This window comes from Heterodontus francisci, chromosome 2, assembly GCF_036365525.1.
Source record: "Heterodontus francisci isolate sHetFra1 chromosome 2, sHetFra1.hap1, whole genome shotgun sequence".
In the NCBI taxonomy this organism is placed as follows: domain Eukaryota; kingdom Metazoa; phylum Chordata; class Chondrichthyes; order Heterodontiformes; family Heterodontidae; genus Heterodontus; species Heterodontus francisci.
Genome location: NC_090372.1, coordinates 211666935 through 211682374, shown reverse-complemented (window position 1 = coordinate 211682374; position 15440 = coordinate 211666935). Strand labels below are relative to the sequence as shown.

General features: G+C 46.6%; 1 protein-coding gene across 2 annotated transcripts in view; it reads left to right on the top strand.

The window, feature by feature from the left end:
* The first annotated feature begins 7046 nt into the window (after positions 1 to 7046).
* mindy4 (MINDY lysine 48 deubiquitinase 4) overlaps positions 7047 to 15440 on the top strand; it is a 305544-nt gene continuing 297150 nt past the window's right edge. For both annotated transcript variants that reach the window (XM_068015668.1, XM_068015689.1), the window contains exon 1: positions 7047 to 7205. In XM_068015668.1, coding sequence (XP_067871769.1) covers positions 7143 to 7205 — 63 coding nt within the window. In that variant the 5' untranslated portion in view covers positions 7047 to 7142. The remainder of the gene's footprint in view (positions 7206 to 15440) is intronic.

Here is a 15440-nt window from a genome sequence, read left to right as displayed (position 1 = left end):
CATGGTATGCTCCTCCTGCACTATGTGGGCAATCAGGGATGCTTCCAGTGTCCCTGACAACCATGTGTGCAGGAAGTGTATCCATCTGCAGCTACTGACTACCTGCATTACAGAGCTAGGGCTGCGGGTGGATTCACTGTGGAGCATCTGCGATGCTGAGGATGTCGTGGATAGCACGTTTAGAGAGGTGGTCACACCGCAGGTAATGGCAGCACAGGCAGAAAAGGGATGGGTGACCACCAGGTGGAGTAGTAGGCGCAGGCAGGTAATACAGGAGTCCCCTGTGGCCATCCCCCTCTCAAACAGATATACAGCTTTGGATACTGTTGGGGGGGATGGCCTCCCAGGGGAAAGCAGCAACAGCCAGGTTCGTGGCACCAAGGATGGCTCTGTTGCACAGCAGGGGAGAAAAAGGAGTGGAAGAGCTATAGTGGTAGGGGATTATATCGTAAGGGGTACAGGAAGGCGTTTCTGTGGATGCAAACGTGACTCCATGATGGTATGTTGCCTCCCTGGTGCTAGGGTCAAGGATGTCACGGAACGGCTGCAGGACATTCTGAAGGGGGAGGGTGAGCAGCCAGCGGTCGTGGTACACATTGGTACCAACGACATAGGTAGAAAAAGGGATGAAGTTCTCCAACAAGAATTTAGGGAGCTAGGTAACAGATTAAAAAGCAGGATCTCTAAGGTTGTAATCTCTGGATTACTCCCGGTGCCATGTGCTAGTGAGTATAGGAATAGGAGGATAGAGCAGATGAATGTGTGGCTGAGGAGATGGTGCAGGAGAGAGGTCTTTAGTTTCCTGCATCATTGGGTCTGTTTCTGGCAAAGGTGGGACCTGTAAAAGTTGGATGGGTTGCACCTGAGCCGGAATGGGACAAGCATCCTTGCTGGGAGATTTGCTAGTACTGTTGGGGGGTTGGGGGGAGTGGTGGTGGGGGTGGTTAAACTAATTTGGCAGGGGGATGGGAAACAGAGTGGAGATACAGTAGGGGGTAATATAGAACAGAAAGTGAGTCTGCCTAGTAGGCAGAGCAAATATAGACCTAGTAAGGCACAAGGGAAAAATGCAAGGTTGGATTGCATCTATTTTAATGCAAGGAGTCTTACTAGTAAGGCAGATGAATTGAGGGCATTGATTAGCACATGGGATTATGATATTATTGCTATCACAGAGACATGGTTGAGGGAGGGACAGGACTGGCAGCTCAATATTCCAGGGTATAGAATCTTCAGGCGCGACAGGGGAGGGGATAAAAGAGGAGGTGGCATTGTACTGTTGATCAAGGAGCCAATTACTGTAGTAAGGAGGGATGACATCTTAGAAGGTTCCTCAAATGAGGCCATTTGGGTAGAACTTAAAAACAAAAAGGGGGCAATCACTTGGCTGGGTGTGTACTACAGGCCTCCAAACAGTCAGCAAGAGATAGAGGAGCAGATATATAGGCAAATCTCTGAGAGGTGTAAAAATAATAGGGTAATAATAGTAGGGGATTTCAACTTCCCCAATATTAATTGGGATAGTCTTAATCAAAAGCCTTAAAAGGGGCGGAATTCTTAAAATGCATGCAGGAGAGCTATATGAGCCAGTACATAGAAAGTCCTACAAGAGAAGGGGCAGTACTGTACCTAATCCGAGGGAATGAAGCCGGTTAAGTGGTAGAAGTGTCAGTGGGGGAGCATTTCGGGGATAGTGACCATAACTCTGTAAGATTTAAGGTAGTTATGGAAAAGGACAAAGATGGACCAGAAATAAAGGTACTGAATTGGGGGAAAGCCGATTTCAATATGATTAAACAGAATCTGGCCAAAGTGGACTGGGAGAAGCTAGTTGTCGGAAAGTCTACATCACATCAGTGGGAGTCATTCAAAGAGGAAATTGTGAGAGTTCAGAGCCAACATGTACCCCATTAAGGTGAAGTGTAGGACTAACAGGCCCAGGGAACTGTGGACGCCAAGGGATATAGAGGATTGGATCAGGAAAAAAAAGGAGGTTTACGGCAGAAGCTGAAAAAAGCGGAGGCACTAGAAGAGTATAGAAAGTGTTCTTCTTTTGGGCCTCCTTATCTCGAGAGACAATGGATACGCGCCTGGAGGTGGTCAGTGGTGTAGGGTGGCACTTATAAAAGTAATTAGGAGAGGCGAAGAGAGGACATGACAAAACACTGGCGGAAAATCCCAAAACATTTTATAAGTATATTAAGGGTAAGAGAATAACCAGGGAAAGAGTAGGGCCCATTAGGGACTAATGTGGCAATCTTTGTGTGGAGCCGGAGGACATAGGTGAGGTTTAAAATGATTACTTTTCATCGGTGTTCACGATGGAGAAGGACGATGTAGGTGTAGAGATCAGGGAGGGGGTTTGTGCTTTACTTGAACATATTAGCATTGAAAGGGAGGAAGTATTAGCTGTTTTAGCGGGCTTAAAAGTGGATAAATCCCCAGGCCCAGATGAGATGTATCCCAGGCTGTTATGTGAGGCAAGGGACAAGATAGCAGGGGCTTTGACACAAATTTTCAAATCCTCTCTGGCCACAGGAGAGGTACCAGAGGATTGGAGGACAGAGAATGTGGTACCATTATTTGAGAGGGGGAGCAGCGATAAACCAGGTAATTACAGGCCAGTGAGTCTAACATCAGTAGTTGGGAAAATATTGGAAAAAATTCTGAGGGACAGGATTAATTTCCACTTGGAGAGGCAGGGATTAATCAGGGATAGTCAGCATGGCTTTGTCAGGGGGAGATCGTGTCTAACTAACGATTGACTTTTTCGAGGCGGTGACTAGATGTGTCGGTGAGGGTAAAGCAGTTGATGTAGTATACATAGATTTCAGTAAGGCTTTTGATCAGGGCCCCCGCATGGGAGATTGGTTAAGAAGGTAAGAGCCCATGGAATCCAGGGCAATTTGGCAAATTGGAACCAAAATTGGCTTAGTGGCAGGAGGCAGAGGGTGATGGTCGAGGGCTGTTTTTGCGATTGGAAGCCTGTGACCCGTGGTGCACCACAGGGATCGGTGCTGGGACCCTTGCTGTTTGCAGTGTACATTAATCATTAAGACGTGAATATAGGAGGTATGATCAGTAAGTTTGCAGATGACATGAGAATTGGTGGTGTTGAAAATAGTGAGGAGGAAAGTCTTAGATTACAGGGAGATATAGATGGGCTGGTAAGATCGGCGGAGCAGTGGCAAATGGAATTTAATCCTGAAAAGTGTGAGGTAATGCATTTTGAGAGGACTAACCAGGCAAGGGAATATACAATGGATGTTAGGACCCTGGGAAGGACAGATGGTCAGAAGGACCTTGGTGTACTTGTCCATAGATCACTGAAGGCAGCAGCACAGGTAGATAAGGTGGTTAGGAAGGCATATGGGATACTTGCCTTTATTAGCCGAGGCATAGAATATAAGAGCAGGGAGTTTATGATGGAACTATATAGTACGCTAGTTAGCCCACAGCTGGAGTACTGTGTACAGTTCTGGGCACCACACTATAGGAAGGATGTGATTGCACTGGAGAGGGTGCAGAGGCGATTCATCAGGATGTTGCCTGGGCTGGAGCATTTCAGCTATGAAGAGAGACTGAAAAGGCTAGGGTTGTTTTCCTTAGAGCAGAGAAGGCTGAGGGGAGATATGATTGAGGTTTACAAGATTATGAGGGGCATTGATAGGTTAGATAGGAAGAAACTTTTTCCCTTAGCGGAGGGGTCAAGAACCAGTGGGCATAGATTTAGGGTAAAGGGCAGGAGGTTTAGGGGGGATTTGAGGAAAGATTTTTTCACCCAGAGGGTGGTTGGAATCGGGAATGCACTGCCTGAAGAGGTGGTGGAGGCAGAAACCCTCACAACATTTGAAAAGTATTTAGATGAGCACTTGAAACACCATAGCATACAAGGCTACGGGCCAAGTGCAGGAATATGGGATTAGAATAGTTAGGTGCTTGATGGCCGGCACAGACACGATGGGCCGAAGGGCCTGTTTCTGTACTCTATGACTCTATTTCCCATACCTTGGCAGTTACCTCTCTCAAAAGGCCACCATTGAAGAGGAAATCCAACACCGGATCAGCTGCGCCGGCTCAGCCTTCTACCAACTACGGCAGCATGTTTGACAACAAAGACCTCCACAAATTAACAAAAGTCCTCGTGTACAGAGCAGTTGTCCTCACCACACTCCTGTACTGCAGCGAGACCAGAACTGTGTATCAGCGACACATAAGAGCACTAGAGAAATTCCATCAGCAATGCCTCCGCCACATCCTCTGGACCATTGAACAAACGCTCGTGTCCTTCTTGTTACGACCTCAGTGAGACCGTTAACATTACAAATACGAGATATAAATTCCGAGGCCAATTTAAAGAATTACGCGTTTAGACTTTTATTCATAACAATGGCACAGTGGCGCAGTGGTTAGCACTGCAGTCTCACAGCTCCAGCAACCCAGGTTCAGTTCTAGGTACTGCCTGTGCGGAGTTTGCAAGTTCTCCCTGTGACTGTGTGGGTTTCTGTTGGGTGCTCCGGTTTCCTCCCACAGCCAAAAACTTGCAGGTTGATAGGTAAATTGGCCTTTGTAAATTGCCCCTAGTGTAGGTAGGTGGTAGGAGAATGGTGGGGATGTGGTAGGGAATATGGGATTAATGTAGGATTAGTATAAATGGGTGGTTGTTGGTCAGCACAGACTCGGTGGGCCGAAGGGCCTGTTTCAGTGCTGTATCTCTAAATAAATAAAAAAGAAATCCCTGTGAACTAAATAGTACTTTGTAAATAGCTGATGCCCCAGATTATAAAGAAAGGCATTTTCTTATTAAAATACATGAAAACCTCACACCACATTATACATTACACAGTCCTCTTTGATGGCGAAATCTTTGTGGTTAAAAGTCCCAAACTCCTCCCAGTTGCAATGGGTTGGATTGCCCAGACCTTTTCAAAATCAATGTCCTCTTTTCTCACTTCCCTGAGCACTTCTGACCTGGTCCTCTGTGAACAAAGTGATCCTGTTGGTCTTTTCCTTCTCCACCAACTTCAACTTTCAGAAAAACAAGTTCAAGTCTTCACAGCGTTTTGCCGTATCTGTCTTTGCTAAGAGCAGATGTTCCTCTCTCTCCCTTGATGCTGCCACCACTGGTTGTCTTCCTTTCTTACGGCCTTCTCTGAGGCTGCCACCGCTGATTTCCTTTCTCAAAGCCTGCCTGCCTTCAGAAAATCTGTTAACTTTATCTGGAATCAAAAGTCATTGTACTTTTCCAATATGCAAAGTCCAGAGATCTGGTTTCATCAGAGCCACTTGGGCTTTTCATTGTTCTCAATTGTTAACAGCTGCCATGCACACTTGCACACTCAGAATCACTGACTCCTTGTTTACGATCCGAAAGTCTAGGAGGGTGAAACCCATTGTCCTTCAGGTGTTATACCCTTGCAGTCTCTGTTTTTCATTAAAAAAGTTGGTCTTGGATCTTTGTTGTCCTGGTAACCAAGATTTCTGTCTTGTCCTTAAGCAGAGTTGATGTGAGGTCACCTGACTTCTGTGACTCCATCTTAAACTTTTAAAAATCACAGTTTTTGAAACATAATCATGTTACAAACCCCAACATTCAAACATTCTTGAAGCCAGATCCACAAGCAAATCAGGCAGAAATCCTACAAAAACATCTCTGATGGACTGGCCACTTTATCCACATGGCTGAAAATCATCTCCCCCACCAGGTCCTGTTCTCACACTTATCAAATGGGAAACGTTTCAGGGGAGGACAAAGAAAATGTTTCAAAGACACTCTGAAGCTCTCGTTGAGGTGTGGCTACATTGACATTGATGACTGGGAGAAGCTTGTTGCCAATCACTCAGAATGGCGACAACTTGTCCACCAAGCTGCATCATGCTTCGAGTCCCAGTGCCTTGATGATGAGGCCGAGCGATGGCAGAGAAGGGAAGAAAAGGAAGCCAATCCTGCACCCCAGATCCCATTACCTTGTGGGACATCCTGCCCAATGTGCCCAAAGATCTGCAGGTCGGAAATCGCCCTGTTGAGTCACATGAAGACACATGGCAGAAGCTTGTGACCCTGAGTAGACATCATCCTCGAATCGAGGGACAGCTGATGACCCATCAACCCTGAGACCTCCATTGGCCCCCGGTTAAGCAATGCCTCCTCCAGCACTACAAAGCTCTGCAATCTCTGTGTTCCTTTAAATTCTGAAGCTCTTGCGCATCGCCGATTTCCTTCACTCCACCCTTGGTGGTTGTGTCTTCAGCTCTAGAATTTCCTCCTTAAACACCTCCGCCTCTCAACCTCTTTCTCCTTCTTCAAGATGTTTCTTAAAACCTACCTCATTGACCAGGCTTTTGGCCATCTGTCCTAACATCCTCTTATGTAGCTCAGTGTCAAATTCTGTTTGAAAATTGCTCCTGTGAAGTACCTAAGTAGATTTTAAAACGTTAAAACTGCCTGAAACAGTGGTGGAGGAAGGTTTCATAAAGGGTATTGGATAAGTATTTGATGGGGAAAAATATAGGTCTATGGAGAAAGAACAAGGGAGTAGGACTAATTGAATAGCTGCACTAAATAGCTGGCACAGGCATGATGGGTTGAATGGCCTCTTGTGCTGCATCATATGAGTTTATGATATAAATGGTTATTATGGTTGAGCTCAAGATCTCCAAATTTTGTCCGAAGTCAGTTTTGACTGGAAGAAAAAACTCAGCTCAGAAAGGTATTCTGCAAGCTGCCCTTGAAGCAGTTTCATCCATCACTTACTCAAATTATGCGACAGCCGAAGCTAAACTGTTATTGCCCTTTTAATTTACTGCCTGTGGTCCCCACCCTGGTGCAAGGTGCGCAGGCGCGTCTCCGGAATGCCGTTGCTACCCAAGTGCTTCCCTCAGCAACGGCGGAGGCGCAACTGAACTTTATTGACGCCGTCAGGTTTGATCGGCAGTTGAGCGGACCAATCGGAAAACAATATTTGCAGGCGGCGCCCAGCTCTGGCCAACCCGTGGTTAGGAAAAGAAAAGGGACGGGACGTCCGCCAGCAAGTGTTTCCCCCAGCCCGGAGGCAGTGTGAAAAGTTGGCGCAGCTTGGCCGGGGTGAGCTGAATGAAGGTAGAGGGAAGGCAGCAGCGCATAAGCTGCTCAGGCCCCCGGAATGGACAACAGCAACGTGGAGGAGACGGCGGCAGCTCTTGTGAGGGAGTATCTTAGCCGCAAGGTGGGTTCAGCCTGGCGGCAGCGGCTCACTGCCACTGTGAGGAGGAGGATAGATAAGTAGACGGAGGGGGGGATTGAGGGATAAATAGACGGAGGGGGGGATTGAGGGATAAATAGACGGAGGGGGGGATTGAGGGATAAATAGACGGAGGGGGGGATTGAGGGATAAATAGACGGAGGGGGGGATTGAGGGAGGGGGGAATGAGGGATGGCTCTGGGGAGGGGAGGAGTGAGGGATGGCTCTGGGGAGGGGAGGAGTGAGGGATGGCTCTGGGGAGGGGAGGAGTGAGGGATGGCTCTGGGGAGGGGAGGAGTGAGGGATGGCTCGGGGGAGGGGAGGAGTGAGGGATGGCTCGGGGGAGGGGAGGAGTGAGGGATGGCTCGGGGGAGGGGAGGAGTGAGGGATGGCTCGGGGGAGGGGAGGAGTGAGGGATGGCTCTGGGGAGGGAGTGAGGGTTCAAGTGAGTATAGAAATAGGAGGATTGTGCAGACAAATGTGTGGCTGGAAAGATGGTGCAGGAGGGAGGGCTTTATATTCTTGGAATGCTGGGACCAGTTCTGGAGAAGGTGGGACCTGTACAGGGCAGACAGGTTGTGGCTAAGCAGAGCTGGGACAAATTTCCTCATGGGGCGATTTGCTAGTGCTAATGGGGAGGGTTTAAACTAACTTGGCAGGGGTGTGGGAACCAGGAGGAAATATCATAGAGGAATACCAAGCTGCACAGAATACTGGGAGTGATAGATAGCACGAGAATAGGGAATAATAAGTTATCAGGTAGAGTCAGAGTAAGGAAGAAAGTAATAAAGTCTAAATCAGGGTTAATATGAATGTATGTGAATGAACGGAGTGTTAATAAAAGCAAAATACTGCGGATGCTGGAAATCTGAAACAAAAACAAGAAATGCTGGAATCACTCAGCAGGTCTGGCAGCATCTGTGGAAAGCGAAGCAGAGTTAACGTTTCGGGTCAGTGACCCTTCTTCGGAACTGACAAATATTAGAAAAGTCACAGATTATAAGCAAGTAAGGTGGGGGTAAGAGATAACAAAGGAGAAGGTGCAGATTGGACCAGGCCACATAGCTGACCAGAAGGTCACGGAGCAAAGGCAAACAATATGTTAATGGTGTGTTGAAAGACAAAGCATTAGTACAGATTAGGTGTGAATACACTGAATATTGAACAGCAGCAAGTGCAAACCTGAAAAAAACGTTAATAAACTTGGTAAGTTACAGGCGCAGATTGATGTGGAAATATGATGTTGTGGCTACAACAGAGACCTGGCTCAAAGAAGGGAAGCTCTGGGTGTTAAATATTCCTGGATATAAGGTGTTCAGGAAAGATAGAAAAGGAAGAAAGGGAGGGGTGGGAGTGGTGGTATTGATTAAGGAGAGCATTGTAGTGCTGGAGAGAGGATATCCCTGAGGGGTCAAGGACTGAATCTATTTGGCTAAGGAACAAAAAAGGTGCAATTATGTTGCTTGGTGTAGTCTACAGGTGAGCAACTAGTGGAAAGGATGAAAAGGAACACATTTGCAAGGAAATTACAGAGAGATGCAAGAATTACAGAGTAGTTGTAATGGGAGACTTTAATTATCCTAATATACACTGGGCTAGTAGTAGTGTAAAGGGAGGGGCAAGAGTTCCTCGAGTGTGTTTAGGAAAATTTTCAACAGCAGTATGTTTCCAAACAATTGTATCATAAGGTTGTTTTTTTTATTTGCTTGTGACTAGGCCAGTATTTATTGCCCATCCCTAGATGCCCTTGAACAGAGTGGCTGTTTTAGAGGGCATTTAAGTATCAACCACATCGGGTATGGAGTCACAATAGGCCAGATATGGTAAGGACGACAGGTTTCCTTGCCGAAAGGGCATTAGTGAACCAAATGGATTTTTACAACAATCGACAATGGTTTCATGGTCACCATTAGACTAGCTTTTAGTTCCAGATTTATTAATTGAATTCAGATTTCGCCATCTGACGTGGTGGGATTCGAACCCATGCCCCCAGAGCATTAGCCTGGGCTCTGGATTACGAGATCAGTGACACTGCCACTACGCCACTGCCTCCCCATATGGAAAAGGGCAAAGAACAATGTAGAGTTAGAATAATTAACTGGGGACAAGTCAACTTTAATGGGGTAAGAATGGATCTGGGCCAAATAAATTGGAATCAAAGAATGGAAGGAAAAACTAGCTGAACAATGGGCTACCTTCAAAGAAGAGATAGTTTGGGCAGTCGAGGTATATTGCCTTGAAGAGGAAAGTTAGGGTAAACAATGACAAAAGAGTTGGAGATGAAGATAAAGAGAAAGTATGCTTATGACAGATGTCAGGTCGATAATATACTTAAGGTTAAAAATGGCAGGAGATCTCAGACCCGTGTTATGCTCCTCTTGCTCAATGTGGGAGCTCAGGGACATGGCTGATGTCCCTGACTCCTTCACGTGCAGGAAGTGTGTCCAGCTGCAGCTCTTGTTAGACCGCATGACGGCTCTGGAGCTGCGGATGGACTCACTTTGGAGCATCCGCGATGCTGAGTAGGTCATGGATAGCACGTTTAGCGAATTGGTCACACCGCAGATTAAGATTGCTGAGGGAGAAAGGAAATGGGTGACCAAAAGGCAGAGAAAGAGCAGGAAGGCAGCGCAGGTGTCCCCTGCGGTCATCTCCCTCCAAAACAGGTATACCGTTTTGGATACTTTTGAGGGAGATGGCTCACCAGGGGAAGGCAGCAGTAGCCAGGTTCATGGCACCGTGGCTGGTTCAGAAGGGCGGGAAAAAGAGTGGAAGGGCTATTGTCATAGGGGATTCGATTGTAAGGGGCGTAGATAGGCGGTTCTGTGGTCGAAAACGAGACTCCCAAATGGTATGTTGCCTCCTAGGTGCACGGGTCAGGGATGTTTCAGATCGGCTGCAGAACATTCTGAAGGGGGAGGGTGAACAGCCAGTTGTCGTTGTGCACATAGGCACCAATGATATAGGTAAAAAACGGGATGAGGTCCTACAAGCAGAATTTAGGGAGTTAGGAGCCAAGTTTAAAAAGTAGGACCTCAGAGGTAGTAATCTCAGGTTTGCTACCAGTGCCACGTGCTATTCAGAGTAGAAATGAAAGAATAGTCAGGATGAATGCGTGGCTTGAGAGATGGTGTAGGAGGGAGGGGTTCAGATTTTTGGGACATTGGGACCGGTTCTGGGGGAGGTGGGACTATTACAAATTGGACGGTCTATACCTGGGCCGGACCGGAACCAATGTCCTTGGGGGTGCTTTTGCTAACGCTGTTGGGGAGGGTTTAAACTAATGTGGCAGGGGGATGGGAACCAAATGAGGAGGTCAGTGGACAGTAAGGAGGTAGTAACTCAAGCCTGTAAGGAACTAGATAATGAAGTCAGCGTGACTAAGGGGAAGAGTAGGCAGGGAGCAGATGATGAACGCAAAGGGACTGGTGGTCTGAGGTGCAAGAAGTGTAGTAGGTAAAGCAGATGAACTTAGGGCTTGGATTAGTACCTGGGAGTATGATGTTATTGCTATTACTGAGACTTGTTGAGGGAAGGGCACGATTGGCAACTAAATATCCCAGGATATCGATGCTTCAGGCGGGATAGAGAGGGAGGTAAAAGGGGTGGAGGAGTTGCATTACTGGTCAAAGAGGATATCACAGCTGTGCTGAAGGAGGGCACTATGGAGGACTCGAACAGTGAGGCAATATGGGCAGAACTCAGAAATAGGAAGCGTGCGGTAACAATGTTGGGGCTGTACTACAGGCCTCCCAACAGCGAGCGTGAGATAGAGGTACAAATATGTAAACAGATGATGGAAAGATGTAGGAGCAACAGGGTGGTGATGATAGGAGATTTTAATTTTCCCAACATTGACTGGGATTCACTTAGTGTTAGAGGTCTAGATGGAGCAGAATTTGTAAGGAGCATCCAGGAGGGTTTTCTAGAGCAGTATGTAAATAGTCCAACTCGGGAAGGGGCCATACTGGACCTGGTGTTGGGGAATGAGCCCGGCCAGGTGGTTGAAGTTTCAGTAGGGGACTACTTTGGGAATAGTGATCACAATTCCGTAAGTTTTAGAATACTCATGGACAAAGATGAGAGTGGTCCCAAAGGAAGAGTGCTAAATTGGGGGAAGACCGACTATACCAAAATTCGGCAGGAGCTGGGGAATGTAGATTGGGAGCAGCTGTTTGAAGATAAATCCACATTTGATATGTGGGAGGCTTTTAAAGAGAGGTTGATTAGCGTGCAGGAGAGACATGTTCCTGTGAAAATGAGGGATAGAAACGGCAAGATTAGGGAACCATGGATGACAGGTGAAATTGTGAAACTAGCTAAGAGGAAAAAGGAAGTATACATAAGGTCTAGGTGGCTGAAGAAAGACGATGCTTTGGAAGAATATCGGGAATGTAGGACCAATCTGAAACGAGGAATTAAGAGGGCTAAAAGGGGTCATGAAATATCTTTAGCAAACAGGGTTAAGGAAAATCCCAAAGCCTTTTATTCATATATAAGGAGCAAGAGGGTAACGAGAGAAAGGATTGGCCCACTCAAGGACAAAGGAGGAAAATTATGCGTGGAGTCAGAGAAAATGGGTGAGATTCTAAACGAGTACTTTGCATCGGTATTCACCGAGGAGAGGGACATGACGGATGTTGAGGTTAGGGAGAGATGTTTGATTACTCTAGGTCAAGTCGGCATAAGGAGGGAGGAAGTGTTGGGTATTCTAAAAGGCATTAAGGTGGACAAGTCCCCAGGTCCGGATGGGATGTCTCCCAGGTTACTGAGGGAAGCGAGAGAGGAAATAGCTGGGGCCTTAACAGATATCTTTGCAGCATCCTTAAACACGGGTGAGGTCCCGGAGGACTGGAGAATTGTTAATGTTGTCCCCTTGTTTAAGAAGGGTAGCAGGGATAATCCAGGTAATTACAGACCGGTGAGCCTGACGTCAGTGGTAGGGAAGCTGCTGGAGAAGATACTGAGGGATAGGATCTATTCCCATTTGGAAGAAAATGGGCTTATCAGTGATAGGCAACATGGTTTTGTGCAGGGAAGGTCATGTCTTACCAACTTAATAGAATTCTTTGAGGAAGTGACAAAGTTGATTGATGAGGGAAGGGCTGTAGATGTCATATACATGGACTTCAGTAAGGTGTTTGATAAGGTTCCCCATGGTAGGCTGATGGAGAAAGTGAAGTCGCATGGGGTCCAGGGTGTACTAGTTAGATGGATAAAGAACTGGCTGGGCAACAGGAGACAGAGAGTAGCAGTGGAAGGGAGTTTCTCAAAATGGAGACGTGTGACCAGTGGTGTTCCACAGGGATCTGTGCTGGGACCACTGTTGTTTGTGATATACATAAATGATTTGGAGGAAAGTATAGGTGGTCTGATTAGCAAGTTTGCAGATGACACTAAGATTGGTGGAGTAGCAGATAGTGAAGGGGACTGTCAGAGAATACAGCAGAATATAAATAGATTGGAGAGTTGGGCAGAGAAATGGCAGATGGAGTTCAATCCGGGCAAATGCGAGGTGATGCATTTTGGAAGATCCAATTCAAGAGTGAACTATTCAATAAATGGAAAAGTCCTGGGGAAAATTGATGTACAGAGAGATTTGGGTGTTCAGGTCCATTGTTCCCTGAAGGTGGCAACGCAGGTCAATAGAGTGGTCATGAAAGCATACAGCATGCTTTCCTTCGTCGGACGGGGTATTGAGTACAAGAGTGGGCAGGTCATGTTACAGTTATATAAGACTTTGGTTCGGCCACATTTGGAATACTGTGTGCAGTTCTGGTCGCCACATTACCAAAAGGATGTAGATGCTTTGGAGAGGGTGCAGAGGAGGTTCACCAGGATGTTGCCTGGTATGGAGGGCGCTAGCTATGAAGAGAGGTTGAGCAGATTAGGATTATTTTCATTGGAAAGACGGAGGTTGAGGGGGGACCTGATTGAGGTGTACAAAATCATGAGAGGTATAGACAGGGTGGATAGCAAGAAGCTTTTCCCCAGAGTGGGGGATTCAATTACTAGGGGTCACGAGTTCAAAGTGAGAGGGGAAAAGTTTAGGGGGGATATGCGTGGAAAGTTCTTTACACAGAGGGTGGTGGGTGCCTGGAACGCGTTGCCAGTGGAGGTGGTAGACGCGGGCACGATAGCGTCTTTGAAGATGTATCTAGCCAGATACATGAATGGGCAGGAAGCAAAGAGATACAGACCCTTAGAAAATAGGCGACAGGTATAGATAGAGGATCTGCATCGGCGCAGGCTTGGAGGGCCGAAGGGTCTGTTCCTGTGCTGTAATTTTCTTTGTTTCTTTGTTCTTTGAATATAGAAGGTTCATAGGGGAAGAGAAAAGGCAAATAAGAGAAGCAAAGAGTGTGGAAAGAGACTGGCAGCTAACATAAAGGGAATTCCAAAGACTCCTATAGGCATATAAATGGCAAATGGTGCAGTAGGGCCGATTAGGGACTAAAAGGGAGATTTACGCATGGAGACGGGGAGGATAGAGGAGGTAATTAATGAATACTTTGCATCTGTCTTTACCAAGAAACAAGATGCTACCCAGGCCATAGTGATAGAGGAGGTACACGAGAAGGTTTTAAAATTGATAAGGCGGTGGTATTAGATAAGCTATCTGTACTTAAAGTTGATAAAGCACCAGGACCAGATGAGATTTTCCAGTCTTCCTTAGACTCGAGGTGCTGCCAGAGGACTGGAGAATTGCAAATGTTACACCCTTGTTCAAAGAAGGATGTAAAGATAAGTCCAGCAACTACAGACCAGTCAGTTTAACTTCGGTGGCGGCGAAACTTCTAGAAACAATAAATTGAGACCAAATTAATGGTCACATGGACAAATGCGGGTTAATTAACGAAAGTCAGCATGGATTTGTTGAGGGAAAATCATCATTAACGAACTTGTTGGAGTTTTTTGAAGAAGTGACAGAGAGGGTTGATGAGGGCAATGATGTTGATGTGGTGTACATGGACTTCCAAAAGGCACAAAATTATAGCTCATGGAATAAAAGGGACAATAGCAACATGGATACGAAATTGGCTGAGTGACAGGAAACAGAGAGTAGTGGTTAATGGATTTTCTACGGGCTGGAGGAAGGTTTGTAATGGTGTTCCCCAGGGATCAGTGTTGGGACCCTTACTCTTCCTGATATATATCAATGACCTAGACCTTGGTGTACAGGGAACAATTTCAAAATTTGCAGATGGTAATTGTGAACTGTGATGGGAATAGTATAGAACTTCAAAGGGACATAGGTAAGTTGGTGAAATGGGCGGACAAGTGGCAAATGAAGTTCAATGTGGAGAAATGTGAAGTCATTCATTTTGGGAGTAAGAACATGGAGAGACAATATAGCATAAAGCATACAATTCTAAAGGGGGTGCAAAAGGAGAGGGACCTGGGGGTATATGTGCTTAAGTCATTGAAGGTGGCAGGACAGGTTGAGAACACGGTTAATAATGTATACAGTATCCTGGGCTTTATTAATAGGGACATAAAGCACAAGAACAAGGAGGTTATGTTAAATGTATATAAGACACTAGTTTGGCCTCAGCTGGAGTATTGCTTCCAATTCTGGGCGCCGCACTTTAGGAAAGACGTGAAGGCATTGGAGAGAGTACAGAAAAGATTCACGAGAATGGTTCCAGGGATGGGGAACTTCAGTTATGAAGACAGATTGGAGAAGTTGGGATTGTTTCCTTGGAAAGGAGAAGGTTAAGAGAAGATTTGATGGCGGTATTCAAAATCATGAGGGGTCTGGACAGAGTGGATAGGGAAAAACTGTTCCCACTAGTGAAAGGATCGAGAACGAGAGGGCACAGATTTAAAGGGATTGGCAAAAGAAGCAAAAGCGACATGAGGAAAAACAACTTCACGCAGCGATTGGTTAGGATCTGGAATGCAGTGCCTATGAGTGTGGTGGAGACAGGTTGAATCAAGGCATTCGAAAGGAAATTAGACTGTTATCTGACAAGGAAAATGTGCAAAGTTATGGGGGAAGGCGGGGGAATGGCATTGGGTAATTTTGCTCATTTGGAGAGCCAGTGCAGACACGATGGGCCGAATGCCTTCCTTCTGTGCTGCAACAACTCTGTAATTCTGTGGGACGAGGGATGGATCTGCGGAGGGGGGGAGCGAGGGATGGATCTGCGGAGGGGGGGAGCGAGGGATGGATCTGCGGAGGGGGGGAGCGAGGGATGGATCTGCGGAGGGGGGGAG